This window comes from Equus quagga, chromosome 12 (genome assembly GCF_021613505.1).
Source record: "Equus quagga isolate Etosha38 chromosome 12, UCLA_HA_Equagga_1.0, whole genome shotgun sequence".
NCBI lineage: Eukaryota > Metazoa > Chordata > Mammalia > Perissodactyla > Equidae > Equus > Equus quagga.
Window position 1 is genome coordinate 36,472,592 of NC_060278.1, and position 17,745 is coordinate 36,490,336.

Sequence of the window (17,745 nt, forward strand, 5' to 3'; positions counted from 1 at the left end):
CCGACACCTTACTGAAGCCGGAGAGCTCCAGAGGTCGCGGCATTGCCCAGCTTCCTGGCTAGGGTGGGAGGGCGTGATTGGTCACGGCATTCTCCCACTCCCTAGCTAAAGCCTGTGAGCGCAAGCAGCGGTGACACTACCCTAACCCCTGGCGGGGACTAGCAGGCCTGAATGGTCACGGTATTCTCCCACTCCTGGACTAAAGCTGACAAACGCACAATGACACAGCAATCTCCTGCTGCTCTGCTGAAACCGGAGTGGGGGGGGGGGGGGGTGTGGCACACACAGACTAGCCATTTCCTGCTGCCTTTGAAGCCAGAGTGCGCATCCAACCTCCACACTCCCCAGCTGCCCAGCTAAAGCCAGCGGATGTGCGCAACCTACACCAGGGACACCCATTGATCACCTGGCCCTGGTAGCAAAAGGGGCTGGCGTTCCCGAGCTCCACAAGACTATAACAAGCAAAAAGACAGTCCTCGGCAGGCCACCAACCCCAGGGCCCTGCACAGACAGCTGACTGAAACACAACCCCAGTCCTCCTGTGAAAATGCCTATCTACTCAGCCCAAGTTTCAGCCTGAGGTGGGGCTTCAAGTTTCCCACACAGGGAGACACTATGCTTGTGCACCTCCTTGGCCCTGGTATGGCTCCATGAGACTTCACAGAAAGGAGATTATAAACCTGTCAGGAGCCTCGATGTTTGCAACTGTTGCCCCGGGGACACCTCCTGGTCTGGAGGCCAGCAGGGATTACAACTGCAGCCCCACAGCAATGTCTATATTTCCATACTTTAAAAGCTGCTGCCTGAGAGTCTGGCTTCCAGTCAGCCTGAAACGAGGTACTAGAGATTCTTCCCCTTGGAACACTGACGTGTTTTGGCACAGCAACAAAAACGGCACATCAAGAATAAATCAGGCAGTTTAGATAACCAAAAAGTTCAAGAGTCAACTAAGGGCCACGACAGGGTCAAACGAGAAGGATCATCACCTACCACAATGCCACTCCTCGAAGACTGAGAGAGGTGGCAGTTTCACCTAACACACAGAAACACAGAGGTGAAGCAAAAGGAGGAAGCACAGAAGTACCTTCCAAATGAAAGAACGAGACAAAACCTCAGAAAAAACCCTTAGTGATATAGAGATAAATAATCCACTCGATAAAGAATTCAGAGTAATGGTCATAAAGATGCTGACCAAACTTGGGAGAAGAATGGATGAACACAGTGAGAACTTCAACCAAGAATTAGAAAATATAAGAGAAAACTAACCAGAGCTGACGAATACAGTAACTGAAATGAAAAATACACTAGAGGGAATCAACAGCAGATTGGATGATACAGAAAAGCAAACCAGTGATCTGGAAGACAGGGTAGTAAAAATCACCCAAACAAAATAGCAAAAAGAAAAAAGAATTAAAAAAAATAAGGATAGCTATGGGACCTCTGGGACAACATCAAGTGTACTAAGATCAATGAAACTAATAGTTGGCTCTTTGAAAAGATAAATAAAATTAATAAACATTTAGCCAGACTTACCAAGGAAAAAAAAAGAGAGGTCCTGAATAAATGAGAAATGAAAGAGATGTTACAACTGACACCACAGAAATACAAAGGATTTAAGAGATTACTATGATTATACACCAACAAATAAGACAACCTAGAAGAAAAAGATACATTCCTAGAAATACACAATCTTCCAAGACTGAATCATGAAAAAATAGAAAATCTGAATAGACTAATTACTAATAATGAAATTAATCAGTAATTTAAAAGTTCTCAACAAACAAAATTCCAGGACCAGACTGTTTCACAGGCGATTTCTTCTGATCATTTAAATATGAGATAATACCTATCCTTCTCAAATTATTCCAAAAAACTAAAGAGGAAGGAATCCTTCCAAACCCATTTTATGAGGCCAGCATTATCCTGATAACAAAACCAGACAAAGATACAACAAAAAAGAAAATTACAGGTCAATATTACTGATGAACATAGATGCAAAAATCCTCAAAAAAATATCAGCAAACCAAATTCAACAATACATTAAAAGGATCAAACAGCATGATCAAGTGGGATTTATTCCAGGGATGCAAGGATGGTTCAACATCCACAAATCAATAAACATGATACACCACGTTAACAAAATGAAGAATAAAAAAAATCATACAATCATCTCAATAGATGCAAAAAAAAGCATTCAACAAAATTCAACATCAGTTTACAATAAAAATTCTCAACAAAGTGGGTATAGAGGGAATATAACTCAACATAATAAAGGTCATATATGAAAAACCCACAACTAACATCATACTTAATGGTGAAAAGCTGAAAGCTTTTCCTCTAAGATCAGGAACAAGACAAGAATGCTCACTCTTGCCACTTTTATTCAACATATGTTTGGAATACTAGCCACAGGAATTAGGCAAGAAAAAGAGATGAAAGGCATCCAGATTGGAAAGGAAGAAGTAAAACTGTCACTATTTTCAGATGGCATTATACTATACATCAAAAATCCTAAAGACTCCACCAAAAAACTGTTAGAATTAATAAATGAATTCAGTAAAGTTGCAGGATACAAAATTAATATACAGAAATCAGTAGCATTTCTATATGTGAACAATGAGCTATCAGAAAGGGAAATTAAGAAAACAATCTCATTTACAACTTCATCAAAAAGAACAAAACACCTAGGAATAAATTTAACCAAGGAAGTGAAAGACCTGTACTCTGAAAACTATAAGACATTGAGGAAAGAGAACGGAAGATGACACAAATAAACAGAAAGATACACTGTGCTCATGAAAAGGAAGAATTAATATTGTTAAAATGTCCATACTACCCAGAACCATCTACAGATTCCATGCAATCCCTATCAAAATACCAATGGCATTTTTCACAGAACTAGAAAAAGAAAAACCCTAAAATTTGTATGGAACCACAAAAGAATACCCAAGGCAATCTTGAGAAAGAACAAAGCTGGAGGTATTACACTCCCTGATTTCAAACTATATAACAGAGCTACAGTAATCAAAACAGTATTGTACTGGCATAAAAACAGACATGTAGATCAATGGAAGAGAATAGAGAGACCCAGAAATAAACCCACGCACATATGGTCAATTAATCGATGACATAGGAGGCAAGAATATATAATGAGGAAAGGACAATCTCTTCAATAAATGGTGGTGGGAAAACTGGACAGCTACACGCAAAAGAATGAAACTGAACCGCTGTCTTATACTATATACAAAAATTAATTCAAAATGAGTTAAACACTTGGATCTAAGATCTGAAACCATAAAACTCCTAGAAGAAAATTCAGGCAGTAAGCTCTTTGACATTGGTCTTAGTGATATTTTTTTGGATCTTTCTCCTCAGGCAAAAGCACCAAAGGCAAAAATAAACAAATGGGACTACAGCAAACTAATGAGCTTTTGAACCTTGAAGGAAACCATCAACAAAACAAAAAAGGCAAGCTACTGAATGGAAGAAGATATTTGCAAATCATATATCTGATAAGGAGTTAATATGCAAAATATATAAAGAACTCATTCAACTTAATATCAACAAACAAAGAGATTAAAAAATGGGCAGATGACTTAGACATTTTTCCAAAGAAGACATATAGATGTCTATCAGACACAGGAAAAGATGTTCAATATCACCAATCATCAGGAAAATGCAAATCAAAACCACAATGAGATATCACCTCACACCTGTTAGAATGGTTATCAAAAAGACAAAACCAAAAAGAAAAACAAATGTTGGTGAGGAAGTAGATAAAAGAAAACCCTTGTACACTGTTGGTGGGAATGCATATTAGTATAGCCACTATGAAAAACAGTATGGAATATCCTCAAGAAATTAAAAACAGAACTACCATATGATCCAGCAATTCCACTTCTGGGTACTTACCTGAAGAAAACAAAAACACCATGTCGACTGCAGCATTATTTACAATAGCCAAGATACGGAAGCAACCTAAGTGTCCATCAACAGAGGACTGGATACAGAAGATGTGGTGTATATATACAATGGAATATTACTCAGCCACAAAAAAGAATGAAGTCTTGCCATTTGCAACAACATGGATGGACCTAGAGGGTATTCTGCTAAGTGAAATAAGTCAGAGGAAAACAAATACCATATGATTTCACTTACATGTGCAATATAAAAAACAAAACAAAATAGAAACGGACTCATAGATACAGAGAACAAAGCAGAGGTTGCCAGAGAGGGAGGGAGTAGGGGGTAGGGCAAAATAGTCACGGGGATCAAGACATACAAACTTCTAGTTATAAAATGAATAAGTCACAGGGATTTAAGGCACACCAGAGGCAATACAGTCAATAATACTGTAATAACTTTGAGGACAGATGGTTACCGTATTTATTGTGGTGACCATTTCACAATGTATATGAATGCTGAATCACTATGTTGGATACCTGAAACTAACATAATATTGTACATCAACTATACTTCAATAAAATTAATTAAAATAAAAAAAAAGAAAATAGATTATTACTTAGCCCTAAAGAATAAAACGTTGCCATTTGTGACCACATGGATAGACTTAGAGGGTATTATGCTAAGTGAAATAAGTCAGACAGAGAAAGACAAATACCACAATGGTCTCCCTTACATGTGGAATCTGAAAAACAAAACAAACAAGATTCACAGATACAGAAAACAAACTGGTGGTTGCCAGAGCGGAGGGAGGTTGGGGCGCAGGTGAACAGGTGAAGGGGAGTCTGAGGCCCAAACTTCCAGTTATAAATAAGTCATGGGGATGTCATGCACAGCATAGGGAATGGAGTCGGCAATACTGCAACAACTTTATATGGTATCAGATGGTAATGAGACTTATCAGGGTGATCATTTCACAATGTATGCAAATATGGAACCATTATGATGTACACCTGAAACCAACAGTATATTGTATGTCAATTATACTTTAATTAAAAAATCATAACCAGACAAAAAATTTTAAAAATATAATGGGCATTCATATACTTTAATAATCATGCTACTGAGCATAATTCAATCTTTCCCAGAAGACTGCAGGTTCTTATGAGGTTCACTGGTGATGTACTATAATAGAATGATAGTAACAAGGGAAATGAGACCTGTTAGGAAGGGATTAGCATAATAAAACCAAGAGATTACTCTGAGCTAGCTAGGGTTACTGCAATGGGATTAGAGAGAAGCTGACATGTTTGAGGAAATCCCCAAGACTTAGTAATGATTTGACGAGAGAGGCAAGGTTGGGAGGAGCATATGGGAAAAGGAGGCATCAGGAATAAGACCAATATTGCTTTTGACTCAAGAGTTCAACATTTAGGAATGTATGGTACAAGTACACACTATGAGAAATGTACACATCTATCCTCTGTAATCTTTTTCTTTTAAAAGCAATGTTGTAGGAGATAAGGTTTATAAATGAAGAAATGAGCATATAAGGAATACTATGAAGTTATTAAGAAGAAGGTGCTGATACAAAATTATCTCAAAGATATTTCAATTGAAAAAAATCCAAGATAGGCCTGTATTTTCAACCATACTAAGGATTAGATATCAAAAAGTTTCGCAACAAAGTGCACAAAGATGCTGTGTTAAAATAAAACTTAATGCATGGCTGAGTTGGCTAGAAAATAAGGAAAATTCTCTGAGGTCATAAAAACAAAACAGGAGCAAGAGTCCAAAGAGGTGTAAGCAGACGCTGCCTTGGGGCATCGCTAAACCCAGCAACCTAGAGCTGTAGTTTGAAAGGCCTCACAGGAAAATTTGGAAGAGGACTAGTCCACAGAGACACTCCCTCAGTGAAGAGGGAACTGGAAAGCATCACCCGACTAAGGTAGACACTGAGGAGATGTGTCCATCTCTCTCGTAGGTCTGGATGGGAGGGGACACCCCTGCACATAAGAACCCATACCCCCAAATGGGCAATCACACTGCCTTGGGCCTCAATCCACAATGAGCGATCCTAAAATGCAAGGCAAGAATTTACTTTAAAATAGTTCTTGGTTGGCAGTGCCCCCTCATGATTAGCCAAAATAAACATAAAGAGAAATAGAAAAACACAAAAGAGCCTGAGAGAAAATTTAGATCAGAAACAAAAATTGGCCCACAGCAGAGTTGCCAGTGCAATGAGGGAAGGGAGGAGTCAGAGGCATCCAGACTCCTGAAAGGAATTTACTTTGAGCCCAGAATTTTATAATTAGCAAACCTATCTCTCAAAAACAAGCGTGATGTATATTTCCACTCCAACAAAAACAGAGAGTTTACAATCCAGACTCTCACATCAAAGTAACTTTTGAAGAGTGCGCTTCAGGAGGAAGAAAAGTCATCTCAGAGGAAGGCATAGTAGGAAGGTGTGGTATGGTAAGCAAAGAACATGGTTTGGTTACAAAGACGTAAGATGACACCAAAACACTGGAAAAGAAAGGCCTAGCAGTATAAACGGGTGAGGTTCGAGTTAAAGCACTCGAAGGATGCGTATTTAAAAGTTAGACTTTGTAAAGAATCACGTTAAAATATTAAAGGTATACATTAAAAGATACAGAATAAAATTTGCAAAGTAGTAGAGGGGGAAAGTTGAATGAGAAGAAAACCCTCAACAATTTGTGGTAATTTGTTCACAAAGATGGCCACAGCAATCTTCCCGTTCCTCTAATCGTGCCCTTTGCAATAGGACATTTCCACGCTTCCTGTCCAGATTACACTGAAGGCGTCAGCCACTGAAGTATGGCCATAAAAGACAAAAGAAGAGCAAACTAAGAAATAAAATGATCATTATTTGTAGTGAGCTCTATAGAGAAAACTTTTTAAAAAATTTACAAACTACTGTATTAATAAGTGAGTTCAGCAAGTTTCTAGAATGACCTAGCTTCATATGATAGTTATCCAAGTTTTATATATCTTCAAACGTTAAGAGTAAGTGTAATTCACAAAATTATAGGGGAAAAAAAGGTCATTAGGTATACAACTATAAAAAAACTACATGAAGACCTTAATAAAAGAATTGTAAAACTTTTCAGACAGATTTTAAAGGAGGCATAAATAAATGTCCATCTTTAACACGTTCATGGAAAGCCTCAGTATCATAAAGATGTCAGTTCTCCCCAGGCTGATCTATAAACTCCACAATTATGACAAAATCCTAATTGATTTTTTTTGGTGGATCTTGACAACTTGATTCTAAAATTATAAAGAAGCATAACTAATAAGAGGCATAACTCTTCTAAAGAAAGTAGGAATCTAATCTTACCACATTTCAAGTCTTATTAGAAGCCTATAGTAAATAAGACAGTGGGAGGTTTTCTTATGAGGATGAAGGATGGAAACAGGCCAATGCAGTAGCATACAGAAAACCCAGGAAAATAACACATACACATAAGACAGTGGTGGCACCTTATTTCAGTAGAGAAAAGATGGTCTATCCACTACATGGTACTAATTAACAGTATCTCCAGGCCAAAAAATGAAATTTGATTCTTTTCGCAGACCATACATAAAAATCAATCATATACATACACAAAAATCAGACAGATTGAAGGAATAAATATGACAGCAAACTATGACATTTTTATAGGAAAATATAGGATAATATCTTTATAAACCTGTAGTTGGGAAAGATTTCTTAAATCACGCAAAAAATTATATGCCATCAAGGAAAAGGTTGCTAAATATCACGACATAGAAATAAAAAACGTCTGTTTATCAGTTGTCAGCATAAGAAAAGTGAAAAGACAAGTCTCAAGTGGGAGAAGTGTTTACAACAATTTAACCAGGTTTTAATATCCTGAATATATAAAGAATTCCTAATAATTCAGTAAGTAAACGACAGACAAATCAACCAAAAAAAGGTAAAAAAACAAGGAAGAGGAAACTATAAACATAGGAAAATATGCTACTTCTCAGAAATAACAGGAAAATGCAAATTAAAATCTCAATAGAATACCATTTTAAACAATAAATTGGACCAAAAAAATTAAGTCTAAGAACCAAACACTGGGAAGGATTTGACACAACTGAACTCCGTTGGTAGAAGTGTAGATTGAAACTTAACTTTTTTAAACAATTTGGCTTTTCCTTAGAGGCTTAAGTCCACATAGCCTACAACCCAACCAAGTTTTTGCTCTTAGAGTTGTACCATAAAAAGAGACTATGCATGTGAGTTGTGAACACAAATGTTCATATAAGCATTTTTCGTATTAGGTAAAAAAGGAAAGAACAAGAGAGAAATTGTGGTATATTATATTATTATAATGGAGTCAATATCAACAAAATAGAGCCATTATCCATAACCATGGAAGAATCTCAGGAACGATGTTCAACGGAGAAAAAAAGTCACAGGAGAGTACACTTATAATTCCATAAACACAAAGTATGTAAACTTGCAAAACTAAATAATAAATCGGTTATTTTAAGGGAAACTATAAAGAGGAAAACATGGAAATGATAAACACGAAATTCAGGATGGTGGCCATGTCTGGAGAGAACAGAGGCATAAGGCTGAGGAAGGGTAAACAGAAGAGCTGAACACATTGATTGTGTCCTATTCCTTGAGTGGGGTGTATATGGCTGCTCATTATAATACTTTAGATCTCATTTAGGTTATAATATATATAATATGTATCATATGACCTTATTTATGTTATATATATATATATATATAACATATATGGCTTTTAAATATACAATTGAACTTCATTACTCATGGGTTCTGTATTTGTGAATTTGCCCACTCACTAAAATTTATTTTAATTCCAAAATCAATGCTTGCAGCACTTTTATACCCAAGGACATGCGCAGAACAGTGGAAAATATGAGTTAACTGACACACTTTCCCAGCTGAGGTTGAAGAAGGCAATGATGCTCTGACTTCTTATTCTAGCTCTCGTATTGTAAATTTGTAGATTTTTCACATCGTTGTGGGTTTTGGATGATTTCTCTTTTTAAAATGGCCCCCAAGCGTAGTACTGTCGTGCTGTCTATTGTTTCTAAGCACAACAAGGCTGTGATGTGTCCTACAGAGAAAATATGTGCTAGATAAGCTTGGATCAGGCGTGAGTTATAGTGCTGTTGGCCATGAGTTCAATGTTGACGAATCACCAATATACGTTACATAAGGCGTCTTCAAACCTGAACACACATAAAACAGGGCTGCATACTGATCGATGATGAAAACGTGACCTGACTGGGACCAGAGGCCCGTGGGAACCCAACCCTCTACTTGCCCTCGGAGCAATGGTTCAGTACTCACTGATGCAGTGTTTGTGGTAACCTCATACAACACAATTATGGCAAATAGAGAGAGACTAAAGAATAATAAAATATACTTATTTTTATGTTACACATAAAATGGATATAAAACATACAAAATTTTATGTTGTATGTACGTGTGCGTGTATATATACACACACAAACATACATATACATGCTATGTCTCTATTATATATAAAATAAAACATACATAAATATGAAATATTTCATAATAAAAATGAAAAATCAAGGGGCAATGAACAACATGTAATGAATATAACCATGAGTGAACTATATAAATATAAATGTGTAGTACATATGCACATATACATGCTTATATATGTGCAAATGATCTGTGGAAGGACAGAAATGAAATCTAATGCCGGTTAAAATAGAGGAAAGAAATAGTAAGAAAACTTACATCCCATCATACACTCAAATTTTATAATAGATGCATGTATTATTTAAATATTATTTCCTTCATGCATTCATTAAACAATAAACAATGAGGCCAAAGTCCCTGTCTTGGACAACTACATGGGTGACATCACAACGACAGGGAACACAGGAAGGGTGGAGGAACTAAGGAGCCTGAGCTGAACTGATAAAGTCATTCCCTCATCCATTCTCCTATGAAATAAATATTTATTTGGAATCTATCATGTACTAGGTGCTGAGGATACAGCACGGAACACATTGTGGAGAGGTTTAGTATGAGGTGTCGGTGGGAGCGTCCAAGGAGAAATGTGCAGGAGGCAGTCGTTAGTAGATCCCATATGGAATCAATTCCCATCACTCCTCAGACGCTCTTTGATAATTTCTCATCCGCAGTCACAGAACAAATGATTGTGGCTGTTTTGAATCTAACACTTGGACAGAAGTGGTGATACAAACTATTCCTCTTTTCAGAAGAATCACTTCAAATTCACACTTCTTGAATGAGAGGAAGGGTACAATGGAATGCAAATGGAACCATCATTCATCAATGCATCAAAGGAGAGGGCTTTGTCTATCTGGTGCAAGGTTTCAGCAGGCATTTCCCACGAACACGGAAGTGTCCCCATTTTTAGTTCTGATATTGATGACTTTTCTGTTTCTGTTTTGTTTTGCTTTGCTTTTAAAGATTGGCACCTGAGCTAACAATTGTTGCCAATCTTCTTCTTTTTCTTTTAATTCTTCTCCCCAAAGCCCCCCAGTACATAGTTGTAGATTCTAGTTGTGAGTGTCTCTGGTTGTGCTATGTGGGACGCCACCTCAGCGTGGCCTAATGAGCAGTGCCTTGTCCGCGCCCAGGATCCGAACCGGCAAAGCCCTGGGCTGCCGAAGCAGAGTGCACGGACTTAACCATTTGGTCATGGGCCAGTCCCTGATGACTTTTATGTTTAACTGAATATCTTACAGAGGATTTCATCCGCGTTATGGTTTCCACCACCTGACATTACACAACTTATCCACTACCTCTTGGAGTCCCTGATTATATCATAACAATTTTTAGGTTAAAAGCGAATACAGCTCCAGCTTCTTACACAAGGTCTTGGCTCCAGCATGGCTTTGCCGTCTATTGTGTGATTCTAGTCAAGGACGGAACCCCCTGAGCCTTTGTTTCCTTGTCGTAAAACGGGGACAACACTGGTGGTCAGACGTCCTCAAGAGTTATGAAACTAAAATCACGTGGCATATAAAGGGTGTTGGCTAATTCTTTAGCACGACAGAAACAGTATTAATGCTTAATATAGCTATTATTGCTATCGTATAGATAATAAATAAAAAGTTGTTTCTTAAAAGGCAGTTATGTTTCTTTTTCAATTTTAAGAGGTCAGTGAAAGAAGATTACTTCAAAAAATCAAATTCATCTTATCTTTTTATCATCACTAAAAAACATTCTCATTATATTTTCAGAAAAAGAAAAAAACCAATGCCAAACATGCTCACCTCGAATATGGAGCATGGCAAACAGGGGGCCATGGGTACTATTTCTGATAGAAGATACTTCTGGCAGATTTCTCAGTCTCTGGGACAGTCAATACCCACTGCTTTCACCATCTCTTCATTCTCAAGCATAGAATTACCAATACTAAAAATTGTATAATTAAGAGTTGGGTTTCAATACCCTTTTAATTATAAGCATGCGATTACAGACTTACGAATTTTCATCTTGGTTCTACTCCTCTAGTTCAGCTACAATTTATACTTTGTAGTAAGGAAGAAAACATTTGGGAAAAGACGGGTGGAGGTATAGAGTGAGGGTGACGAAAAATCTCATTAGCCATTTCTGATTTATAAAATCACGATAGAGACTTCATTTCATAGCAAAGAGAGAAACTACTTTTTTATTTTAATTTGCCATTTACTCAAAAAACAGTTGAGCTTAAGTTTTAAAATATACACTTATCAAAATATATCATATGAGCAAAAAGGCTGTAAAGGCCAACAGCAGAGCTCCTACTTCTTTCCCAGTGACCTCAACATGCAGACACATAAAAAAGCAACCCATTGCATCTACACTCCTTGATAGCTCAGCAATATGGTTTTCATATGCACACTTTGCCGAAAATACAACCTGAATTCAAAAAGAAAGAGGTAAAAGAAAAAGTTCTGAGTTCTGAGAGAAATATTAGCTAAGCATGAGATTCCCCAGTGATTTCATTTATCTCTTCTTCCTTACCTCTTATGTTCTGCTACTTAAAAAAAAAAAGAGGCACAAAAGAAAATTTTACAAAAACTGCAGACAAATGCTGAATCTGGAGATTCCCAATTAGTTTTCTTCATAACACATGTACAAAAATAAAATCATCACATATGTTGGCACAGATTACAGATAAGCTAAATTATAGTAACTTTGATGAAACAGCTAAGTCAAACACTCGTGCATCATTACAGTTGTCCCGCAATAACTTTTAAAAGTTGTTGCAGAGTTGTGCCCCTCTACTTTCTCCCTTCTCTTAAATGTTATGTAAAAGCTCAGAAAACTGGTTTCTGCCCAAGCTCATCAAAGAAAAATGTTCCATCCAGGAACATGGACCACTATGATCATGCCCTCCTTTCTTAAACGCTTCATAGCTCTGGCTTCCATCAGAACAGCCTCTCTTGGTTTTCTTTCTACCTATCTGACTAATACCTGATGGGGCTTCTCTTGCTCCGCCCATCCTATAAATGTATTCTCCTCCAGGATTCGATGCCTGGGTCTGTTTTTCTTATCTTCCTAGGTGACCACATCCACTCAATGATCACCTTGCTGTGATGTCCAATCCTCCATCTCAGCTCTCTCTCCCATGTCCAATGTATATATCCACCTGCTCACTGGATAAATCCACCTGTGTGTCCATTTATAGATGATCATGCTATCCATTCAAATCTTTTCCTATTTTTACGCTCTCTATCCCAGTGAGTAACACCACGACTCACCCAGCCACTCAAACCTGAAATCTGGACCCTTATCCATCACCTCTATGTCCATTTGGTCACTAAGAAATTTCTGTTCTATTTATTATCCCTCAAATCTATTTTCTCTTCAGCACCATCACCACTTCCTTAAGGTACACTGCTATAGAAATGAGGAGGCCCTGCTCTAACAATCTTATAAGTGGTCTCCTGCCTCCAAGTCCGACTTGCCTCAATTGAGCCCTTCCATGTTGCTGCCAGTGTAACCTCTCAAATCTTTAAACCTCTGTTCCCCAAGGCTTCTGGATGAAGCCTGGGTTCCTCAGCCAGGTTTGGAGATGTGGTGGTGGGTAAGCAGGGAGCTTCCGTTTGCTCACCACAGTATGAGGTGAGGTTATCATTAAGGTCATGGGTAAGCGGAACAGGAAGACTGTGGAGGTTTCAGAGGAGAAGAGATGAACAAATCTCAGAAACGGAGAAAGCTAAATTGCAAGGGAAACCTCACAGCATTGCTGAGTAGAAATGAGTTCCAACAGCAAGTCTGTGGTAATGCCTTTAAGGAGACACCACTCAGTGTTGTTGTAAGGACCTGATCTCCCCCTCTACAAAAAAAGGGAAGCTACTCTAGTGCAAGTATGGAGACAGAAAGAGACAGGCTTAGTGAGGGTTGTGGGGCTTCCGCCTGGTGAACAAGACAGCGTATGCTATGTGCATTGTTCTGGGCCGGGGGCTACAGCGAGAAGCAAAGCAAAGCTGCCCTCTTAATGGAGCTCACATGGTTGAGGGACAAATAAACAACACAACTGCAGAGAGTGGTAAGTGTCATAAAGACCATAAAGCTGGGGGAAGTCAGAACATTGTTTATTAATATATTCTCCAGTCTCCCAAGCACGGTAGACAGCTGCACCATTACAAACAATGAATGCCAGTGGGACTCAATTCTCCAAGTCTGCTTATTTTAGAGCAGAAGTAAGGGACATTCCTAAGGAAGAGGTGTTTAAGCAGAGACCACGCAATCTTGGCTGGAGTAGAACTGGGAAGACGGAGTGAAAGAGCAGGCACGACAACGGATTCCAGGGTTAGACGAAATCTAGTGACTGCTAGAGTGTGGTCCACACACCACGCAAGAGCTGAACCACAAGGATAAGAGATGCTTCTAGTATGTCGTGGGAGCAAATGAAATAACAATATTTGGTCAGTATTGGGTATATTCTCTTGAACTGTTTGAGAGAGACTTTAGATTTTGAAAATGAGGCACAATAAAGAAGACTTTGATGCGATATATAAAAACATGAATATGCCTATATAAGGTAATCTGAGCACAGAGGTTAACGCAAGAATACTATTTTATTATTGACAAAAACCTAATTATCAGCAAAGATTTGGCATATATTATTTGTACTAAGGTGGTATGTATGTTTTTTAGTGCACAAATTTAATTTTAGAATTTTGTCCTAATAATGAGAGGAAATATGGGGCAAAAATTGATTACATTCTTAAAAATCTATCTTAACAGAAACATTATTTGAAACGCCTTGTTTTCACTATATGTCACTGGACATAGGCTCATGAGCAATCATATTTAAAGCTGGACTATGTTTCTTCCACATTGTTGACACACTTGACCTACACAAGTTTTTCTAAAGGATTGTCTGTTGTCATCATCTGCCTTCCAAATAATGTGGAATGTCAGATCCGTTAAGACACACACATTTTCGTGTTTACTGCCCTAACTCAGCACCCAGAAGAATGTCTGGGCAAACAGGAGGCATTCAAAAGCTTTTTTCAGAGAACATATAGAACACTTGAATAGGACCAGGGAATAATAGAAATGTAACTGAAAGTGCTGGAAGAAGAGCCGTAAAGAAAGACTCATATAATTGGGGTTATTTAACCCAATGGCAAAAAGGTGAGGCATTTCATGCCGATAAGAAAATATGGGTTATGTTATTAGCCACATAACATTTATGATTTCATTTAACAGAGAGAAGTATAAGAATTGCTAATATATGAATATCATAATAAGGGGGTTAAAAAAGATCTTCCTGGAAGATCATTAAATTGGAAGAGATACTTATCTATTTAAGTATGACTGAGCAATCGTGTCTTCCATACAAGTGAAGTGCTAGACAAAGCCTGAAGGCCTCTACCCACCCTCTGAACCATCATAAATGATTACCAAAGACAGCAGACACGGTTGACGACGTGTGGTTCCTAAGCATCATGCCTAAATCCCACCTGGGCTGCACAACCTAACTTAGCTATTCATTCAGAAACTGACTAAGACACAGTCATAAAGAAAGTCTCAGTGCCTGCACAAAATACAGATTCAGAATTTATATAATACATCACACACAACGTGAACAACAATATGAGTCACACTCGTCAACATTTTCATGTGAAATCCAGCAAATTGTTTAACTTCTTTTTGGAATGAGTCACAGAATTAAAGACTTCTTTCTTTCCATAAGCAAAAAAACAATATTCCATCCTTTCACCTATATAGTTTTCTAAAATTACACCTTCTTGATCCTAAAACCCCAAAGATGGAAAAAGCAAGACTCATTTTTATCCACCATTAGGAGCGGAGGGAGCTTCAGGGTCCTCTAACATGTAACTCTAGCACTACGATTTCCATCAAAGGACCATTTAGGGATCAATGAGCAGATTTTCCACTCTAAGTCACGAGGACTTGAGAATTTGGAAATGAAAATCACTTTGATTTATGATTCTTCTCAAAGTTCTGTTTCAATTTCATGATTATATTAAATGATTAAATAGTATTTTCCCGTCTACAAAAGAAGCTGTGCCTAATGTTTAATCAAATCCCAGCACGACTCATTCATTGTAAATCATCATTATCGACGCCTGAACAACCTCTGAAACCCACAGCCTAATACCCAGAGGGTGGAGTGAGGCCTCAGAGCGCCACCTGCCTCAGTGTCACGCCACGTGAGCCTCTAGGAGAATTCCTGCGGCAGCAAGAACGTCCCCAGAGCACGGCACAGCACGAGTCTGCTCTTCAGAAAAGACCAACGTTCCAGACGTGAGATGTTTTGAGTAGCGAATGTTCTGATATAATCGTAACTTTCAGTGATTTCAAACAGCTAGACTTCTCCTCTTTAAAAAAAAAATTGTTTCTTTAATACCTTGTGAAATTTTCCATCCCTGCTTAGCTCATAGGAACATAGGAAGAGTCGATAAGCTAATATTTATAAAGTTTTTAAGCTCTCTGGAAAAAACCATCTTAAATACCCAGAGGTATTTATACGTCCTATAGAAAAATAGCATATAATGTTTTGAAGATCTGAAAACATCAATATAATTTGGTGTTGGGCACAACGTTTTGACAAATCAAATACCAGGTTGAACTAAGTCATAAGCATAGATAAAACTTAGAAGAATATCTCATTTTTTACTGCAAAAAGCATAACATTTTTATTGTCTTTATAAATGTGTGCTATTTTAACCAGTATCTATTGTATTTGCTGTCATTAAAAAATATAATAATAATGAGCATTATCCACAAAATAGGATATTAAGGAAATTGCTAGTCTCTTAAAACCGTGTAACTCATGATTAAATACAACTTGTTTTGGGGGCCACCCAGTGGCATAGTGGCTGCCTTTGCAGCTTTGCTTTTGCAGCCTGGAGTTTGTGGGTTCAGATCCCCAGCATGGACCTACACACTGCTCATCAAACCATGCTGTGGTGGCATCCCACATATAAAATAGAGGAAGACAGGCACAGAGGTTAGTTCAGGGCCAATCTTCCTCAGCAAAAAAAAAAAAAAAAAAAAAAGAATACAATTTGTTTTTCTGTGATGTCAAAATAATCCCCTTTAAGCCAATGTGTATTTTACAAAATACCTTCTACCTTTCTGCTGAAAAGGGAGGGAAAGCCAACATATCGCTTCAGAATTTACCTTGAATGATGAATTGCTCCATGTTTTCTTTAAAAGGCTGGATGTGCTCTTTCGAGGAAGCCTGGTACACTTTCCCCGCTTCAATCTCACAGGCTGAAATCAGACAAAGACATTGTTTAGAACATCACACTGTTAACAGAGCATTAAGACAACTTTTAAAGCATATTAGTTAATGTTAGAAAATCCTGTTAACCACACCAATCGATACATGTTCTCCACATATTTGGGAAACATCTGAGTACTGACAGGAGAAGCCTATGACCCAGGCTTCGCTTTAGGGGCTTATAAAAACAAATTCTTCAGAATCTATCATCTCAGTTTGGTTACTTCCAAACTGTGTCAACTTGGACAAGTTACTTGACCTCTCAGCTCATCCCTCTGGAGAAGGGGCATGACCCTGAGCCGCCCGCTCAGCGCTGTGATGAGGGTCAGGGCAGTGAATAGATGCCCGGTATTCGACTAGTGCCTGGCACACGGTGAAGCCGCATGGAAGTACTTCCTGTCATCATCATCACTGTTGTCAACTGACTTCTATACAAGTTTATCCCCAATTAAAGTGCAAACTTCTGAAACATAACAAGTAACAACTTTGGTGGAAATGTTACTAGAACTCCATAATTATTGGTTGCATCTACTACATGGCAGATGTTTTTTATCTATATTTAACTTAATATTTAGAATAAGTTAGTAAAGTAGATATTATTACCCCATTTCACAGCTAAGGAAATTAAGGCTCAAAGAGGGCACTCATTGGCTCAAGGTGCCATGGATGATAAGCAGCAGATCCCTAACTGAACTCCTGACCTCACTCCACAGGTTATACTCTTCTCTTGCCTGTGCCATCGTCAATGCCTCAGCAGTCTTCAGATCCCACTCGGGTTAACCAAGAAGTATTTCTAAGAACGTTTCTAAAGAAACGTCTGTCACTACAGTGAAAGTGAGAAACCTAAGCCCAAAAGGAAATAATTCAAAATTGAAAAGCACATATTTGAAAGACAAAACTTAGGACAGATAAATGTCTATCTTAGGAAAACATACCCTCACTACAACTCTTAAGGCAAGTGGCCAGTTCTTCAAGGAGGCTTTGTAATTGTACTCGAAAACGTTCTCTTTCTCTTCTAAAGCTGTATTTTCCTTTTCCTTCCCCTCCAGATCATTAGCTTGTCTGAGCATGAGAA

The 17,745-nt window shown here is 38.0% G+C and overlaps 1 protein-coding gene across 1 annotated transcript in view; it reads right to left on the reverse strand.

The window, feature by feature from the left end:
• FMN2 (formin 2) overlaps positions 1-17,745 on the reverse strand; it is a 343,222-nt gene that overhangs the window by 89,081 nt on the left and 236,396 nt on the right. Inside the window, exon 14 of the mRNA XM_046679366.1 lies at positions 16,568-16,660. Coding sequence (XP_046535322.1) covers positions 16,568-16,660 — 93 coding nt within the window. The remainder of the gene's footprint in view (positions 1-16,567; positions 16,661-17,745) is intronic.